This window comes from Artemia sp. Qi Xiang Cuo, chromosome 15 (genome assembly GCF_049724085.1).
Source record: "Artemia sp. Qi Xiang Cuo chromosome 15, ASM4972408v1, whole genome shotgun sequence".
NCBI classification, from domain to species: Eukaryota; Metazoa; Arthropoda; class Branchiopoda; order Anostraca; family Artemiidae; genus Artemia; species Artemia sp. Qi Xiang Cuo.
In genome coordinates, this window is record NC_142808.1 from 30470505 (window position 1) to 30488293 (window position 17789).

The following is a 17789-nucleotide window of genomic DNA, read 5'->3' on the forward strand; positions in this document are numbered from 1 at the left end:
AAGTGGAGAAAGCATTACAACATGAACTAAGGAGGTTTGAAGTGGAGGCCACTGATAAAATTGCCAAGGATTTGGAAGATGCAGCTAGTTGGCATAATAGTAAAATATTGTACTGGCATGTTAAACTGAGATACAGTTGCAGGAAAAGATATAGAGGGAAATAAAAAAAAGTTTTTTATACCTTGAATATGAAGGGAGATTTGTTTTATGAGAAAGAATTAGTGACAATACTAAAAGGATTAAAAAATAAAAAAACTTCCAGGTGCTGATAGTATGGTAAATGAGTTTCTTAAATATGGTGGCTCTCAGGTTAGAAATAAGTTACTGAAGATTATGAATATGATTTGTGAAAAAGGGGAAGTACCTAATGATTTTAGGAAAAGCTTAACTAGACAACTGTATAAGAAAGGTGATACAAATGAGTGTTGTAATTATTGTGGCATTAGTCTGGTCTCTGTACGTAGCAAATTACTTAGTAATGTGACACTTTTTAGACTGAGAGATGCTGTAGACAAAGATTTAAGAGAATAAAAGTTTAGTTTTAGAAAAGGTAGAGGATGCATTGACCAAATTTTCACTCTTAGGTTATTAATTTAGAAGTTCCTTAGTTGTCAAACACCTTTGGTCCTCAGTTTTATAGATTAAGAGCAAGCATATGATTCTGTTGATAGAAGAGCTTCACCAGAAGCTCTGGTTTTGTATTAAATCAGGAGTTAAGCACCATATATCCCCATTTATATGGATCATTTTGATGGACTTTGTCTTAAGGAGCACAGGAAAGGCAATGGGAGACCACAGAACCAAATAGGGAGGAAAAACTATACTGGATTTGTTAATGAATAACACTGATGATTTAAGAATCCTAGATGAAAGTTTGAGCAAAATGAATGAACTTTTAGAGGTTTTGCGAATACAGGGTGCTAGAATAGGTTTGAAAATTAATGTTAAGAAGACTAAGTCATTTAGGCTAGGAATAAGTGAAGATGAAAAGGTGATGTTTAGTAATGAAAAGATTGATCAGGTGGGCAGCATCACTTATTTTGGTAGTATTATTAGTAAATATGGTGGACACACTGACGATGTTAAAAGTACAATAGCCAATAGATTGGGAAGGAGGACAAGCTTGCATAGCTGTGTTGGCCTTGGGCAGCTTGGTGCTGTGGTGAGTTGTTAGTAGTAGCATTTTGAGAAAGGTGTCAATAGAGGTTGGTTCAATGTCAGCTAGCTTGTTCTAATGGGATGCCTAAACAAGAAGGTAATCAATATTCAAATTTATATCCAGAAAGATTTTCTATACAATTGCTTATCCACCTTATCTTACTGAAGAGAAGTTAAGGTAAGTTAGGGTACCAAGGTATAAATTCATTGAAATAAGATTGGTAAAAGTCTAGACAAACTGCTTTTCCCTATCTTAGAAAGTGGTTAGGAAAATATCAAACAGTTTGTGGTAACAAACTGTAAGTAAGGAGCAACCCAGCTCAATAGTAACCAAAACTCTAAAAAACAGGATTTTTGATACCAATAGCTAGATCAAAAGAATTGGACTTTTATGCTGATCTTAAATATATAAGTTTCATTAAGTTTAGTCCTACCCATCAAAAGTTACAAACCTGAGAAAATGTGCCTTATTTTGGAAAAAAAAGGGAAAAACATCCCCTAAAAGTAATAGAATCTTAATGAAAATCATGCCATCAGATTCAGTATATCAGAGAACCATACTGTAGAGGTTTCAAGCTCCTATCTGCAAAAATGTGGAATTTGTATTTTTTTTTTGCCAGAAGAAAGATCACAGGTGCATGTTTATTTATTTTTTCCCCTCAAGGGTGATTGTATTGACCCAGTGCTCCTAGAATATCATGAGAGGGCCCATTTGAGTGGAAAATAAAAGTTCTAGTGCTCTTTTTAAGTGACCAAAAAGATTGGAGGGCAACCTGGCCCCCTTCCTTGCCCCAATCAAAATTCTATGATAGGCATTTTGTTCAGCATGGTCAAAAAAATATAATAACTATGTCTTTGAGGATGACTTAATCCCCTGCAGTCCCTGGGGGCTGCAATTAAAGAACTTTGCCACAGTATTGTTTATTGCAGGGGGAATTTTTCTAGTAGTTGGGGAGGGGCAATGTGGGAGGATCATCCCATGGAGGAAGTTTTCATGTAGGAAGGGATATTGCAATGAAATCACCAGATTTCCTTGCATTATTTAAAAAATAATCAGAAATTAAATAACAAAACACGATTTCTCAACTGAAAGTAAGGAGCAACATCAAAACTTAAAGTGAACAGAAATTATTAGGTACATGAGGGGTTTTGCCCCCTAGTCAATACTTCACTCTTTATGCTAAAGTTTTTTTAGTACTTTCATAAGAGCTGTTTATTCTAATTAAACAGCCTTTGGGATTACAGGGTCATTCTTAGAGAATTGGAACAAAATTCAAACTTTAGCATGAAGAGCAAGGTATTGACTAGGGGGAAAATCCTTTACATAATAAAATATACAAATATTGAAGTTTGATATGCAAGTTAATACGTATATAATGTATATTTGTTACAAATAAAGATGTTTGTAAATAAATTTAAAAGTTCTAGTGCCCTTTTTAAGTAATAAAAAAATTGGAGGGCAACTAGGCCCTCTCCTCTGGCCCCTTTTCTCAAAATCACTGATCAAAATTTTGAAAAAGCCATTTAGCTGAACAAAAAAAATGTAAAATTAACATGCAAATTTTTTTTTATTTATTCATGTATGGTGAGCCAGAAGCAAAACCTGCATTAATTAAAAAATGTTCAGAAATTAAACTAAAAAAACAAGTTTTTTAGCTGAAAGTAAGGAGCAGCACTAAAACTTAAAACAAACAGAAATTATTCCATAAATGAAAGGGTTGTCTACTCCTAAACACCTTATTCTTTACACTAAAGTTTGACTCTTTCTCACAACTCTATTTTTTAAAACAATAAAAAACTTTACTGTAAAAAGCAAGGCGTTGAGGAGGGGCCAGTCCCTTTCATATATGGAATAATTTCTGTTTGTTTTAAGTTTTAATGTTGCTCCTTACTATTGGTTAGAAAAACTTTTTTTTATTTAATAGCTTTCAATGATGAATCCAGGTCCAAAATAATATTCTGAGAATGTATTGCCAATCTACTATGTTAACCCTCTCTTCTGATTTCTATGCCCTAGAAATTTGCCTGATTTCTATGCCCAAGGAATTTATTTCTCATGCAAAAGAAAGTTAAGTTTGAACTTTATCCCTACCCCCCCCCTAATGTGCAAATATATACCCCAAATTGGCATATATAGGGGTGGGGGTAAAACTCATTTGTGACAAAAATGATAATTATATTTGGAAAGAGCATAGAAAAGGCATCCAGAGATATGTTTACTTTAGTTGTAAGTCAATAATATGAAGTGTGAAACATTTACTAAGCTCTCAGATCTAATTCTTAGGAGAAATTAAATAAAAAAAACAAGTTTTTCTAACTGAAAGTAAGGAACACCATTAAAACTTAAAACAAACAGAAATTATTCTGTATATGAAGGGGGCTGTCCCCTCCTCAACACCTCACTCTTTACGCTAAAGTTTTTTTATTAAAAAAAAATAGAGTTGTGAGAAAGTCAAACTTTAGCATAAAGAGCAAGGCATTGAGGAGGGGACAGCCCCCTTTATATACGGAATAATTTCTGTTTGTTTTAAGTTTTAATGTTGTTCCTTACTTTCAGTTAGAAAAACTTGTTTTTTTTTTATTTAATTCTTGACATTTTTGAATTAATGCAGGTTTTGATTTTGGCTCACCATACATGAATAATTAAAACAAAATTTGCATAACAATTTTACTTTTATTTGGTTAAATGGCTTTCTTTAAACTTTTTTAACTTTATTTACAAACATTTTTATTAGTAATAAATATATGTAACTTACAAATTAACTTATGTAATGAACTTCTATATTCATAGATTTTTAATACAGTATGTATATTAGGGGGTTTGCCCCCTAGTCAATACCTTGCTCTTTAAGCTAAACTTAAAATTTTTTTCCAATTCTTTAAAAATGACCACTTAATCACAATCAGTTGAAAAACTTGTTTTTTTTTTATTTAATTTCTGATCTTTTTCTTTAGTAATGCTGGGAAATCTGGCGCCCCTTCACAGCAATGTCCCATCCCCCATGAAAACTTCCTTAATGGAAAGATTCTCCTATATAACCCCCGACCCCCACCTACCAGAAAAAATCCCCCCTGAAAATGTCTGTATACTTCCCAATAACCAATACTATATGTTAACATTGAGTAAAGTTCATAACTTTCAGCCCTCTCCCTAGGAACTTTGGCGGATTAAGTCATCCTAAAAGACATTTTTATCATATTTTTGACCATGCTGAACAAAATTGCTATCTCAAAATTTTGATTGGGTAACTTTGAGGAAAAAATTGGTAAATATATACCAAATCATATTATTGAGTTTCAAATAAAGTGAATATACCATTCGATGCCTTTTTTATGCTGATTACGAATACAACAATCATCTCTATTGGAAATGAATTTTAGCCCCCCCCCCCTATATATGTCAATTCAGGATATATATTTGCACATATGGGGGTGGGGGTTAGGTTGGGGTGGGGGGCTGAAAATCATTTCTGATAGAAATGATTATTATATTTGTAATCAGCATAAAAAAGGCATCAAATGGTGTATTCACTTTATTTGAAACTCAACAATATGATTTGGTATATATTTACCAAAAAATGAGCATGGGAGGGGACCTAGTTGCCCTCCATTTTTTTTGGGCACTTAAAAAGGGCACTAGAACTTTTAATTTCCATTCCAATGAGCCCTCCCACAATATTCTAGGACCACTGGGTTGATACAATCACCCCTGGGAAAAAAAAAAACAAAAAAAAATAAATGAACATGCATCTGTGGTCTTTCTTTGGGCAAAAAATACAAAATTCCGCATTTTTGCAGATAGGAGCTTGAAACCTCTACAGTAGCCTAGGGTTCTCTGATACACTGAATATGATGGTGTGATTTTCATTAAGGTTCTATAACTTTTAGGGGATCTCTCCCCTTTTTTCTAAAATCAGCCAAATTTTCTTGGGTGCATAACTTTTGATGGGTAAGACTAAACTGATGAAACTTACATATTTGAAATCAGCATTAAAATCTGATTTGTTTGATGTATCTATTGGCATCAAAATTCCATTTTTTTAGAGTTTCAGTTACCATTGAGCTGGGTTTCACTTCAGTTACCATTGCAAGGTTTCACTTCTAGAACTAACATATTTTGAAAGGTCATCAAAGGTCAGGATCCTCTAGTGGGAGGAGTGGAGGTAGGTACTTCAAAATGCCTTCCTGGGACATAGTTTAGCCTTTAGACCCATCCTTGAAAGTTTCATTTTCCTAACCTAGTCTAACCCCTTTCCAAGATAGCCAAAAGTAGCTACAGTAGAATTTTACCAAAAGATTGCTCAAAGATAACTTATTGGACCCCCTTGGGACTGTGTACTGCTAGGCCTAGTTGGCCTATTGGCAAATCCTGGCCTACAGATCCATCCATGAAAGTTTCATTTTTCTAACCTAATCACATTTCCAAGATAGCAAAAAGTAGCTCATCTAGAATTTTACCATAAGATCTACCATTACTGTTTTAAAAAAGTATCCTGAATTCTAAAACAAAGAAAATTCTTGGGTAGCCCCAACCATTACACTAGCAATGCATGGGCTGCCCTACCAACATATGCTCCTCTGGAAACTAAGTACAATAGCTTTTTGTCACAGTCTTCTCCTTCAGGTGTGTCATAATACTGGTATTTTAGTGGTTCGTAATTAAATATATTTTTCAGCTGAAGGAACATTATAAGATATTTTCTCAAGATTCTTCATGAAAACGGTTGAAACACTGTTAAACCAGTGTTTGTACTCAGCAAGGTCCAGAAAAAGTAGATTAGAAGTAGAAACGGTTTCAAATATAACAAAAAAAAAACAATTTTATAAAAATTTTTTTAAAGAACTTGGATATATACATATGGCACATATGGCTTTACTCTGATTTGTGACTTTAATTGTCAAACCGGCACAAAAGTAAAAAGGGATAATGTCAGCTACAATACTGGCAAGCTAAGCCAAATGTGATCGGACCAAAAAACATTTCAAACGCTTCCGACAGCTGATTTTGGGAACTGATTTCCAAATCAGGGCCGATTTTTAAAAAAAATCAGCATCGATTTGAGGTCGAAAAAGTCTCTAGTTCTCGGCGCCGATTTACAAAATCAGCTCCGCTATTCTTCATGATCATCACAAAAAATAGGGATATAAATAAATAGTCAGCCAGAAATGTCTATGGTGAAAGACCCCGCTACTGAGCTGAGAACTAAACTGAGAACTAAGTTGAGATCCAATCTGCAACTATTAATAAACTCCAGTTTCATTATTAGTGTCCGTGATTCTTTGTTTTGAAAATCTCGCGCAATAAAATTTTCTTCAATCGCAATCGTTTGTCCACTGATGTTGAAATCGGTTCCCGAAATCAGTTACGTGTGTCGAACCCTTCAGTGCCAATTTTAAAAGAAATCGGCGTCAATTTGAACTTGAAAAAATGAAATGTTCTAGTTTTCGGTGCAGATTTAAAGCCAGTCTCCATTTGGCAGATTCTGCAAATCTGCACCACCAATCTTCAAATTTTATTTCAATGGAGACTTGTTTTCCGGCTCCCTATTGGCAGTTTGCAAATATTGCAACCTTCGACATTGCTTTTTCTGCAGGATGGCAGATTTGCAGAATCTGCGAAATGGAGACTAGCTTTTCCAAAGTCAGCGCCGATTTCCATCATGATCACAAAAAACAGGGATACAAATAAATAGTCAGCCAGAGGTGTCTGTGGTGAAAGACCCCGCTACTGAGCTGAGAACTAAAACTGAGAACAAGGCTGAGATCAACCATGCAACTATTAATAAACTCCAGTTGACTATTTGTGTCCATCCTTTTTTGTTTTGAAAATCTCGCACCATAAATTTTTCTTTCATCTAATTTTTCTTACCGCTATCGTTTGTCCTCTGATGCTGAAATGAGTTCCCGAAATCAGCTACGTGTACCCAGCCCTTAAACGCGGAATTTACTTCAAAATCTGAATTCTGAAGCTCTCGCGTTATATTCAACCCGCTTCAAACGTTTTTTGAGCGAATCGTCAACGACCATGTGGCTATGGCCACTTGCTCATTTTAGTCCGTACTTTGTCTGAAGAATGATGCAAAGGGTTAAACTGGCTAGCGATTGTACTTTTTAGTCTTGATCGATATAAAGAGAATAAGAGTCTTTCTACTATGAGATTTGAAAATTGCAAGCAGAAGAGAAATTTGACTACTTTCAAAACGTTTATGAACTTCTTACGGCCAGTAGGCATTTTTACACTTGCGACATACTTCCAGAACAAGACTGGGTCAACATTTTCACAGTCCATTTCATCTGAGGGGAAAACTAAAGCAAATTCTAAAGCCCCATAAGCTCTGTAGCTTAACCTATTTAAGCTCCGTAATGTAAGCCAATTACAAAGTTGAAAACGTTTCAACTTAACATGCGTAACGTAACCAAATTAGAGGAACAGTGATTTGAATTGGTCATGGATCAATTATTCTAATGGATAAAAAACTTGTTTACATAGCCGAATGACACTCGGATATCCAATCTTTTTCATTAACATTTTAAGAAAGGAAGCCAGACATCTGTATCATAGTGTGTAACACAGGAATAACAAAGTCTATTAATTTGGAAAATTCAGGAAATGGTAAGGGGTTCGATCAAAAAGACAATGTTTGCATGCTACCAAATACTATTACAATTACCGCCGCTACTACTAACAGACTAGTCCATTTAGAGTATTGAGGAAAAATCTGAACTAAATCAAAAGACGCTATGTGTATGCAAATTGTCAAAATAGCGCATATCAAGAGTTGATTTGGGTATTAAGTTTGATCTTCCAGAGAATAATTAAAGGTGATGATAATCATAGGCATATTATTTTCTATCATTCAGGGAATGATAAAGGATATGATCAAAAAGACAATATTTATATGTTGCCAATGCTACTACAACTACCACCACTACTACTACCAGCCTAGTCCTTTTACGGTATTGAGGGGAAATTCGAACTAAATCAAAAGATGCTATATGCATGCAAATTGCTTTCAGTAAAGCACAATTTATGTTCCGGTCTTGAGAATGCATGGGGGTTGTCAGCCGCACTCGTATGAGATAGCCATTTTTTTCAGCGTAGTTAAACGGTCCCGAAGTTATGTCTTTGAGGATGACACCCCCGCCCCCAGAGCCCTCACGTTAAGGACTGTAAGTAAGGCCATTCGTTCATTTTTTTTCATATAGTATATGTCATTGAGAAAGGTTTGCATGTTTGAACTTTATCAAAGGCAGCGCAATGGATTTCAAGAAACATTAAATCAGCGCTTGAATTTAGAATAAGGTTTCATTTGAAAAAATTGTCATATCGGTATTACCGAATTTTCCCAAAAACGACTTAACGTTGTAAGTAGTTAAATTATAAACTAGTAGTTTATAAGTAGTTTTGAGTCTTCAACGGAAAAGTGAACACAAAATAGATATTTTTGTTAATAGCAATTTGTATGTATGATAAAAAGACACTAAAACATTTAAGATTTCTGATGAAAGACTTTGACAATAAAAGTAGTAAACTATCGTAGACAATTAAAATATCTCAGAAGGGCTTTTGAGTTATTTTTTAAATGTCACCCTGCAGAAACGTACTGGGCATATAAAGAGAAAAAAAGACAAAAAAGAGTTTTTTTTACATTTCGCTTTACTGAAAAGAAAATACATTTTAAACACTTTCACTTTTTTTACTTTCATAAAAAAATTAACAAAACTTTAAGGAATAAATATCAGTATATGTCAGTTAAACTGACAATCCACGGTCATTTTTTTTCTCTTAGTAAAGCGCAAATTGTGTTCTCGTCTTAAGAAGGCATAGGGGTTATCAGCCCTACTCATGGTAATTTCTGCTCGTTTTGAGTTTGGCTTGGCTTTCTATAGTAATTTCTGTTGATTTTGAGTTTCATTTATTTATTAATAGTGGTTTGTGGTAGTGTTGCGCTTGGAAGATTATTTGAATTTATTTAAGCTCATTTTTGGCTAAATATAGCTCTTCACTTTTCTTTAAAAAGCCTGTTTTACGGAAAAAGTGTTCAAAAGTAATTAATAGGAATAGCGGTAGTACTTTTGATCTGACGTGTTTGGGAAAAAAAAGTTGTCAGGTAGAAAGCGCAAGCTGCGCTCCATTACTTTTGACTCTTAAAAGAGAACTAGAACTTTAAATTCCGAGTCAAATGAGTCTACTCTAAAGTTCACACAACCACCCCTTCCATAAAAAGCTTATACACACCAAGGGTATAACTTATAAACCCTTGCCCCCAGACTCTGGGAAATTGTGTCAACTCCAAATGCGTTGTTATGTGATCTTTCGACTATTTCTGAGCAAATGGCTATCTCAAAATTTCAATCGGATGCATTTAGTGAAAATAGACCGTAAGATCTAATACAACAAGATTGGATTCAATGCTAGCTTTTAGAATCTGAAGGCTTGACAAAATACTTTTCAGATGCGCAATATTAATATCTAAAACTAGTACCCAGATGTATTAGAGGAAGATCAGATAGGATACTGGAAAAACAATATTTGATGATCACGATTCACGAGTTGACAAAAAAATGTTTTTAAAGATCCAAAACTGCTATTGGAGAAATCTTACTCTATTATGACGCTACTATTGTTTCCTCTCCCTTCAATTTGCAACCGAAGCAAAAAAAATCAACCACATCCTGACCAAAAATTACCAAAAAGGCAGACAAATCGCCAAAAATTATTTTGGTATTGTTCTAGTAAAATTGCGTGTCTTTATTATTTTCAGCAACTTTCGAATTGCGGAGAGAATGTTTGGAAAACTTGAAAAGTGTCAAGTCCTCAAACCTTAACTCTGCCCTTTAATCTCCACCTTCTTGTTTCCCTCCAATCTTAATGGTTGACGCCTAGGTTGTTCAGGGGGAGCTTAAAGCTCACGTAGAATTTACCTCCTATTTTTCAAATATGAAAAAACTATTGCTTCTTCAGTAAGCTCGAGTCTTTCTAAGCTTGATTTAAGATTCTGTCTTGGCTGAACTTCCTTGAAATTGATAGTCCTGGAGCGTGTTACTAAGGCTCATATGCTAAACTTGTTAATGGGTTAAAAGTTTCAGTACTTATATTCCTAAGTGTATACCATCATGGTAATATTATTATTTTTTTTTCAATTTTCTCTCCCTTGACAAGGCTTGTAAATATATCTTTTGAGAATGGAGTTTTTACCAGTTCACTTGTGCTCGATTAATTATTGTATAGACAGATAGACCTAAAAACTTGGAGGGGTCCTGAAAATTTTTGACCGAAATATCTATTTTCCGTATTAAGCAAAATTTTTTAAAAGGCTACGCTTTCCAGTCAACTTTCCTTTTTAGAAGTTAAGGATTTTTTTTTCATAAATTTTAGTTTGGCTATTGAGTAAAGCACTCAACTGAATATTTTTTAGCTTCTCTTTTCAACTTCTTATTGGCTCATGATTCAGGTCTGCCTCCTGCAACTATATTAGGCTTTTGATTCATGGAGTCACCAAATTCTACTCTTTAAATTATATCAGTACTGTCTAAGAGGGAAGGTTAGCGCTTGGCTTTGATCTTGTTTGTGAGGACGCCTTTAATTGGTCCTCATTGCTTTCCCTAGATCCTATTTTTGTTCACCATCTCAGGTTGAGTGTAGGGTCTTAAATGGCTCAGTCCTAGGGCCAGTTCTATTCTTAATTTATGTTAATGATCTTATTTTTACGGTTATGAAGCAAAGAGAAACAGTTTGCTGTGTTCTGTGTCACCCCAAAACTTCTCATACCAACAAATGTAGATATCCACCATCCTATGATAGTATTCTAGGTTCTAGATTCTAGGTTAACTGTATTATTGGAAAGAGCAATTCCGTGGTTCAATGGTAAGTTCCTGGTCTTAAATGTTGCTAAGTATAGCTTCCAGATTTTCTTGCAAAGTTTTTCAGAAATGGCTAAGGGAATTTAATCAATACTTTCAGGGCATGTTCTTTTCAGGGCATTGGGCTTTCTTATTTTCTCGCAAATTTTTCCATCTGGAACATCTCAGGAACGGCTAAAGGAACTATGTCAATACTTTCAGGTCACGACGAATTGGCTACAAAGGAGGAAGGTTGGTAAATACTTGTTTATGCCCTTTGTCGCAACACAATGAGGGTCAAAATGACTTCATCCCTATAGAAGCCAAAAATCATTCAGATTCTTCAATTCATTTACTTGTTTAATATTTGCCGTACTCATATCCGAAAATTATATGGAACAAACCTGAGTAAAAATTTGGTGATAAATTACCTCCAAAAAATAAATACTGAGCCAAGTTCTTAATTCTTACAGAGACAAACTAGAAAAATCTTCAAAAATATCTTTTTTTATGAATCAATAGAAGAAAAAATACTTCAATTAAAAATGGACAGAAACTAATTAAGAAAGACTTTTTCTCAAAAGAGGTTTTTCAAAGGAAGTCAAATAATAATTCAAGCGTAAAATGAGCCTAAATCACTATCAATAAGTAAATCAAACCCAAAATTAAACACGAATTGCAATAGATAGTCAATTCAAGCTTAACGCGAATACAAAATACCATATAGGGAAATTAAACTAACGCCCAACACGCCTTCTAAAGATCAGAAGGTCATTTGCGGTCATTTGCGCTCTAGAGTAAACAAAATACAGTTTAAACGTTCTCCCTTTAATAAATTTAATACATTGAAACTTTGATGAGACTTTCATGAATAGGCATATTAAGATGTCACTCGACATTTCCTTAGTTATTTTCAATAGTCTTGGTTATTATGGTGATATTCCTTTTTTTATATTGTGACAGACTAAACATACAACACGCGATAAAATTGTGTTCAGTAAATCCCAAATGACACTCTTGTCTTTAGAAGGTATAGCCCAACTCCCCTTTGCTGTAATTTCAATTTGCTTTAAATCTGATTATTTGTCTATCTAATTTATCTTATCTATTTAATTTAATTGTTAACTTGGTTTTGTATTTAATTTATATTCGTTTTAGTATATCTCTTGATATACTTTTATTCTTTGGTAATAATATATTTTGTTTTATACTTGAATTATTATTTGGATTTATTACTGCTTGTCTTTGGTTTTACGTATGGGTTTGCAAGATTTTGGGTTCTTTTTTTCTTTTTATTGTAAGAAATTAATTTTTATGTTTAAATGAATGTAATTAGAGCAAAATGTATACGATTATTCAAATAGAGATTGTGATTAACAGCAATCAATTTCAATAGGCTCTGTTAAGCCCAAGGAGCTTGCCAATATAATTTTTTTGCTAATATCAGTTCTGCGTCATAAAATTTTCAGAAATTAACTCTTACTCGTCTGAATATTGATGTTCTACGTTTACAAGAAAATTGAAAATGTCACATTCTAGTTGGTGGTTGAATTAAAGATGGGTGGTAAATTAAAAGTCTGTGAGGAATAGAAAGTTGATAAATGCTATGTACAGACTATTGCGACTGTTTTTTCATAGATTCTTCCAAAATACTTTCACTTCCAAATTTATAATTAACTAGGTTTGATTATCTTTTTGACTACAAAAGTCCTTGCATTGGATCGTTTTCAGATAAGCATATTATTACAAAAATTTAGATTTTTCAAGTTATATACATTAACAGGAAATTCCACTTCCAGAACGTAATTAATGGGCTTGACCACAAAATGTACTTGAATTGTCATACGTAGTGTATTCGAGCAATCCATGATTACTTATTTGACAAGCTCGATTTGTTACTTCAGTGTTTCAGGAGACTTAAATATCAGTAGTGGATTTAGGATGGGGGAGGGGACATCAAGTACCCAGGGAGTTTTTTCCAGGACCTTCAATCCTTGTTTTTTTCTGCTCTTCACTGTTTTTTGAAAAAAATTTGTCGATTTGGGCAACTATTGGTACCCTTGTCACACCACCCCCAAGATTTTGTTTATTGGTACCCTTGTCACATTGCTTCCCTAAGATTTTCCTCTAGATCCGCCCCGGCTAAATGACGTCAGGTCAGAGGTTAGTAGGAATACTACTTGAAACGGATTGGGCTAGATGTTGGATGTGTATGTTTTACCTGCTAACCTTGAAAATGCAGGATAACTAGTAATAAGTAACGTTATATATTATCAAAAATTCAATCTTTAAAGAAATGAAAAAAAGTATGTGAAATTATATGCAGTGAACAAAAAGGGACAGTAATTAGGAAATATGGTACACCTTTAGGGGGTTTGTAAATATGCTAAAGATTGCAGAGTAGTAAATGTGATAAATGTTGCTATTTGGCTAGCTGCCAATAAGCCAGTTTCAACAAGATCCCCAGAAACACTTTACGGCTTGTTCGCACGTCTTGAAAACCACTCGAAAACGAAAATGGGACAGTGGAAAGCAAAGACTGTTTTTGAAGCACGAAAACTAGTGGAATACGTTCAGGACCATGGCCCTCTTCATCTCAGCCGTACAAATTTATTCGCAAATGAGCCATGGTCTCTTATGTATTGTGGCATGTTTTTAAATTACGCTGGAAATATGCTTTCCCACTCATATTTGGGACTATAATGATTAAATTAATTTTTTTAGTCGGTGAATTTTAGTGTATTAATAAGTGTCTAATCTTTTAGAAAAACGGTTACAAAGTTCTTCTTCTTCTATTTCACAGCAGGCGGGCTTTTCAGCTGATACTATTTAGCCCTTTTTCTTTTGCTTCACTCTGTGGGCTACAGAGCTACTGGCTTGGTTGTCTCTTATTTATTAGATATTCTCAAATATCTTTCAGTAGATCTTTCGACTCAAGGAGTTCAAATATAAGATGATAGATATCGATTTCTGTGCTCTGTGTGCAGGAATAGTCGGCTAGGCGCTTGGCTGATTTTGTGGTGTTTGAAGCAGTTTAACAGTTTACAATGCAAGGTATCCTGTGCAGACGTCAGCATATAACATTCAAATAGGCAGTGGTCAATTGTTTCATTATTCATAATACAATACCTGCAAAGAGGGGACAGGGGAACTGAACCATTTGAATTAGGAAACTGATACGAGAATGCAAGAAAGGTTAGTCCATTTGTTCCAGAACGAATTCTATGATAAATTTTACAAAAGTACTTATTGGGAAACGGGGAAAGAGTAGGATTTTTCTTATCAAACATAATATCTGATAGTCTCCATCGGTAAATATCTCTAATGGGGATTGGTCTCCAACTTGGCTGGTCAATATTTATAGCATTTTTTGCTATTTCATCAACCTGATGATTACCACTTATACCAGAGTGGCTAGGAATATACTGAAAATAAGTACTTATGCCACTTGAAGCATGATTATCTATAATACTAAGACAATGATAAATGTCAATATCCAGCTTATACTGAGGAGCTGAAGACAGCAACTCGAGGCTTGATAAAGAGTCAGAATAAACTATAATATTATTTGAATTAGCAATCAAGGGTTTATTTTCCATAAGGTGTTCTAATGCCATGATTATGGCATTTAACTCTGCAGACATTATATATACATTATTATACAATCTCTCACCCATTGCAATTTTCAGGTGAGGAAGGAAGCACTTGCTACCTTCTCATTCATTTTGGACCCATCAACAAATATTTGGAAATGGTTTTTTATAACAATTTTTTTCTGGACAAAAGCAATGGGGGTTAAATCTTTAGTCTACTTTGAGAAATCAGTATTTATTATGGGGATTGACCAATTCCATGGAGGGGATTGGGGGAAAGTAGGTGCAATAGACTTTGCGGGTACAAGGAACTTCTTCTGAATATTGGCATACTCATCTGCAATGCCTCTATGCATTGCTGGATTTCTTAACCAATTATGTAGGGTATTTGAACTATTTGATTCAATTTTTGCAAGATGTTTTATCAAGAGAGAGCTACGCCTCTCCCTTATTGTTGTGAATCCACTCTCCATAAGCAGAAACTTGGTGCTTGTGGGTTTCCTAAGACCAAATATGAGACGTATTATATCGTTTTGTATTGTTTCAATTTTTTGCATCTGGGTCTTTGCACATGCACCATAGACGATGAGACCAAAGTCAATATGGGGTCTTATAAGGGGTCTTATATGTAAACTGGAGATTTATAAAACTGGAGTAAGGTTTTCTCCTTACATCCCCAGGGTGTAGAAAAAAGTCTTTCTAGTATAATTGTTTTTCTATAGCATTTTTCTAATGTGTTTGAAATGTGGAGGTGGAAATTAAGTTTTTGGTCGAGCATGAGACCTAAGTAATTAATATGATAATCTTCTGAAATAGTTGTTTCATTTAGAATTAGTCTTACATTAACACTATTTTGCTTTCGGTGAAATTGGATTATTTTTGACTTGGTAGGTGCAATGGGTAAATCTGAATGTTGAGAGAATTTTTCAAATTGGGAAAGTGACTTTTGCAGCTTTGACTGCGCAGTCTCAAAGGTGAAGCCAGATGACCATAGCACCAGTTCGTTAGCATATTGTAGATTCAAGTGGGGGAGACTCATGTCCCAGATATATATGGCAAAGAGGAGATAGCTGAGGACTGTTCTCTGAGGAAGGCCTTTGGTTATTTTATTTTGGGGTGAAGAGGCTGAACCTATACAAACAATGAAATTTTGCAATTCTATGAAAGATTTTATGAAAGATACTAGCTTAGGGGGTAGTCCAAGGTTTGAAAGTTTAATTAAAAGGAGTTGGTGGTTCACATTGACATATGCCCCTTCAAAATCTAGGAAAGCTGCAACTAGAACATTATTTTTTGAGAATGATTCATTTATTGCATTTGTTAACAATATGAAAGCATCTGTTGAGGAATGGTGTTTCTGGAAGCCAGTTTGAGTGTGAGGGATCATATTATTTTTTCAACAAATCAGACGAATCGATATTGTATCATTTTCTCCATTATTTTCTGCATTACTTGAGTAATCATTATAGACCTCTAAGACTCAGGGTTATATTGGGGTTTATTTTTCTTTAGGATTGGTAGGAAGGACGGACATTTCCAGATATTGGGGAACATAGAAGATGCCAAAGCATGATTATAACAATTTAAAAGTTTCTGTTTGTATGAATGGGTGACATTCTTTACCCATGTAGGGTGTATATTGTCATAGCTGCCGCTAGTCTTGGTCCTAATATGATGTATTGCATTATTCATTTCCTGGATTGAAAATGAGCTGGTTATATACTCGGATCCTGGGCGTGGTTGGTAACTTGGGTTCATAGGGATTGGGGATATTTTTCTGCAATTATTTTATGTTAGCTTATTAAAAAAAAGAGTGACAAATAGCTTAGCTTTTTCATTATCATCGTCATAATGGGTATTATTATGTATAAGCTCATACAGGAGTGGGTTGGGGGAAGTCTTTTTTCCACAGATGTGGCTTATGACTTTGTGTATAATTGGCTCATGTGTTTCTCTGGAGATATTATTTACAAAATTATTCCAGTAGTTATATTTAGCATTTATTATAGTCCTTTTTAGATTAGATTCTGCTTGTAATTTTTTTTAAATATGTAGCAGGTGATGTTTTTTTTTATGAATGCTCTCCTAGCTGCCTTTTTTGTTCTCCATTTATTTTGACACTCATTTGTCCACCATGCTTTGGGAATGTGTTTAGGGAAGGTTTTCTGGGGTGTTGTCCTTGGGATAGCATGATTAGCTGTGTTTATTAGTAAAGATGCCAGAACTTCTGCATGTGTGTCAACTGTTGTGTTTGAAATGCATGAATTTTTGGTGAAACTTGTAAATTCATCATTTAGCTTATTTAGGAACATAGGCCAATTTGCTTTAGTGTTGACATATCTAAAGATATGTGATAAGGTTTCAGCAAGTTCATTTAGGGAGCAAACAATAGCAAAGTGCTCAGTACACAGACTATCAATTTTATTTATATAAATTTTATTCAAAATATCTAATGACACAATTTGTAGGTCAACTGTAGAGAAGCTGCCACTTTTGGGGTTGAAATATGTATTCAGGTTTGGAGGGGTAGCAACAGCTAGTTCAATATTATTTGAAGTCATACGCTCAATGAACTTACCAACTTTATTTGCTGGTTTATTCCCCCACAAGAGGATGTGGGCATTGAATTCTCCACAAATAATGATATTTTTTAACATCTTAGAATTATTTATATAGTTGAAGAAATCCATGGCATCTGTAGTTTCGCCATTAGGGTTATAAAAGCTTATTATATAAGTTTTTGTATTATTCAGCCAAACACTGATACCAATTGCATCAACATCATTTACAAAATCTGGAAAGTTTATGCCACAGAATTTTATATTATTATTAACTATTAAAGTTACTCCACCTCCTTTTCTCTCTAATGATCTATCCTTTCTCAGGATAGTATATTCCAGAGACTTAATTTGTTGATTTTGGGTTAAATGAGTTTCCTGGAGGCAAGCAATATTCATGGATTTAAAATTCATCTTAGATATCATGTAAGTTAAATTATTTTTTGTAATTGATCTTACGTTATATTGGAGTATTGATATGCTTTAGGATGCGATTTCACTTTCCATATGACTGTGTGCCAATGTTTATCTTTTTTATAATCAAATAACGATCGTTTTTTGCTTGAATGAGTATATCATCAGGGATGTAGATTTTTGCCAATTCTGCAATGATTTTTGTTTTCTATAGTTGATGTAT

At 34.2% G+C, this 17789-nt stretch overlaps 1 protein-coding gene across 1 annotated transcript in view; it reads right to left on the reverse strand.

The window, feature by feature from the left end:
• Positions 1-5879, reverse strand: part of ND-B14.7 (NADH dehydrogenase (ubiquinone) B14.7 subunit) — a 31553-nt gene extending 25674 nt beyond the window's left edge. The window contains exon 1 of the mRNA XM_089101441.1: positions 5723-5879. Coding sequence (XP_088957567.1) covers positions 5723-5846 — 124 coding nt within the window. The 5' untranslated portion in view covers positions 5847-5879. The remainder of the gene's footprint in view (positions 1-5722) is intronic.
• Between the last annotated feature and the right edge of the window lie 11910 nt (positions 5880-17789).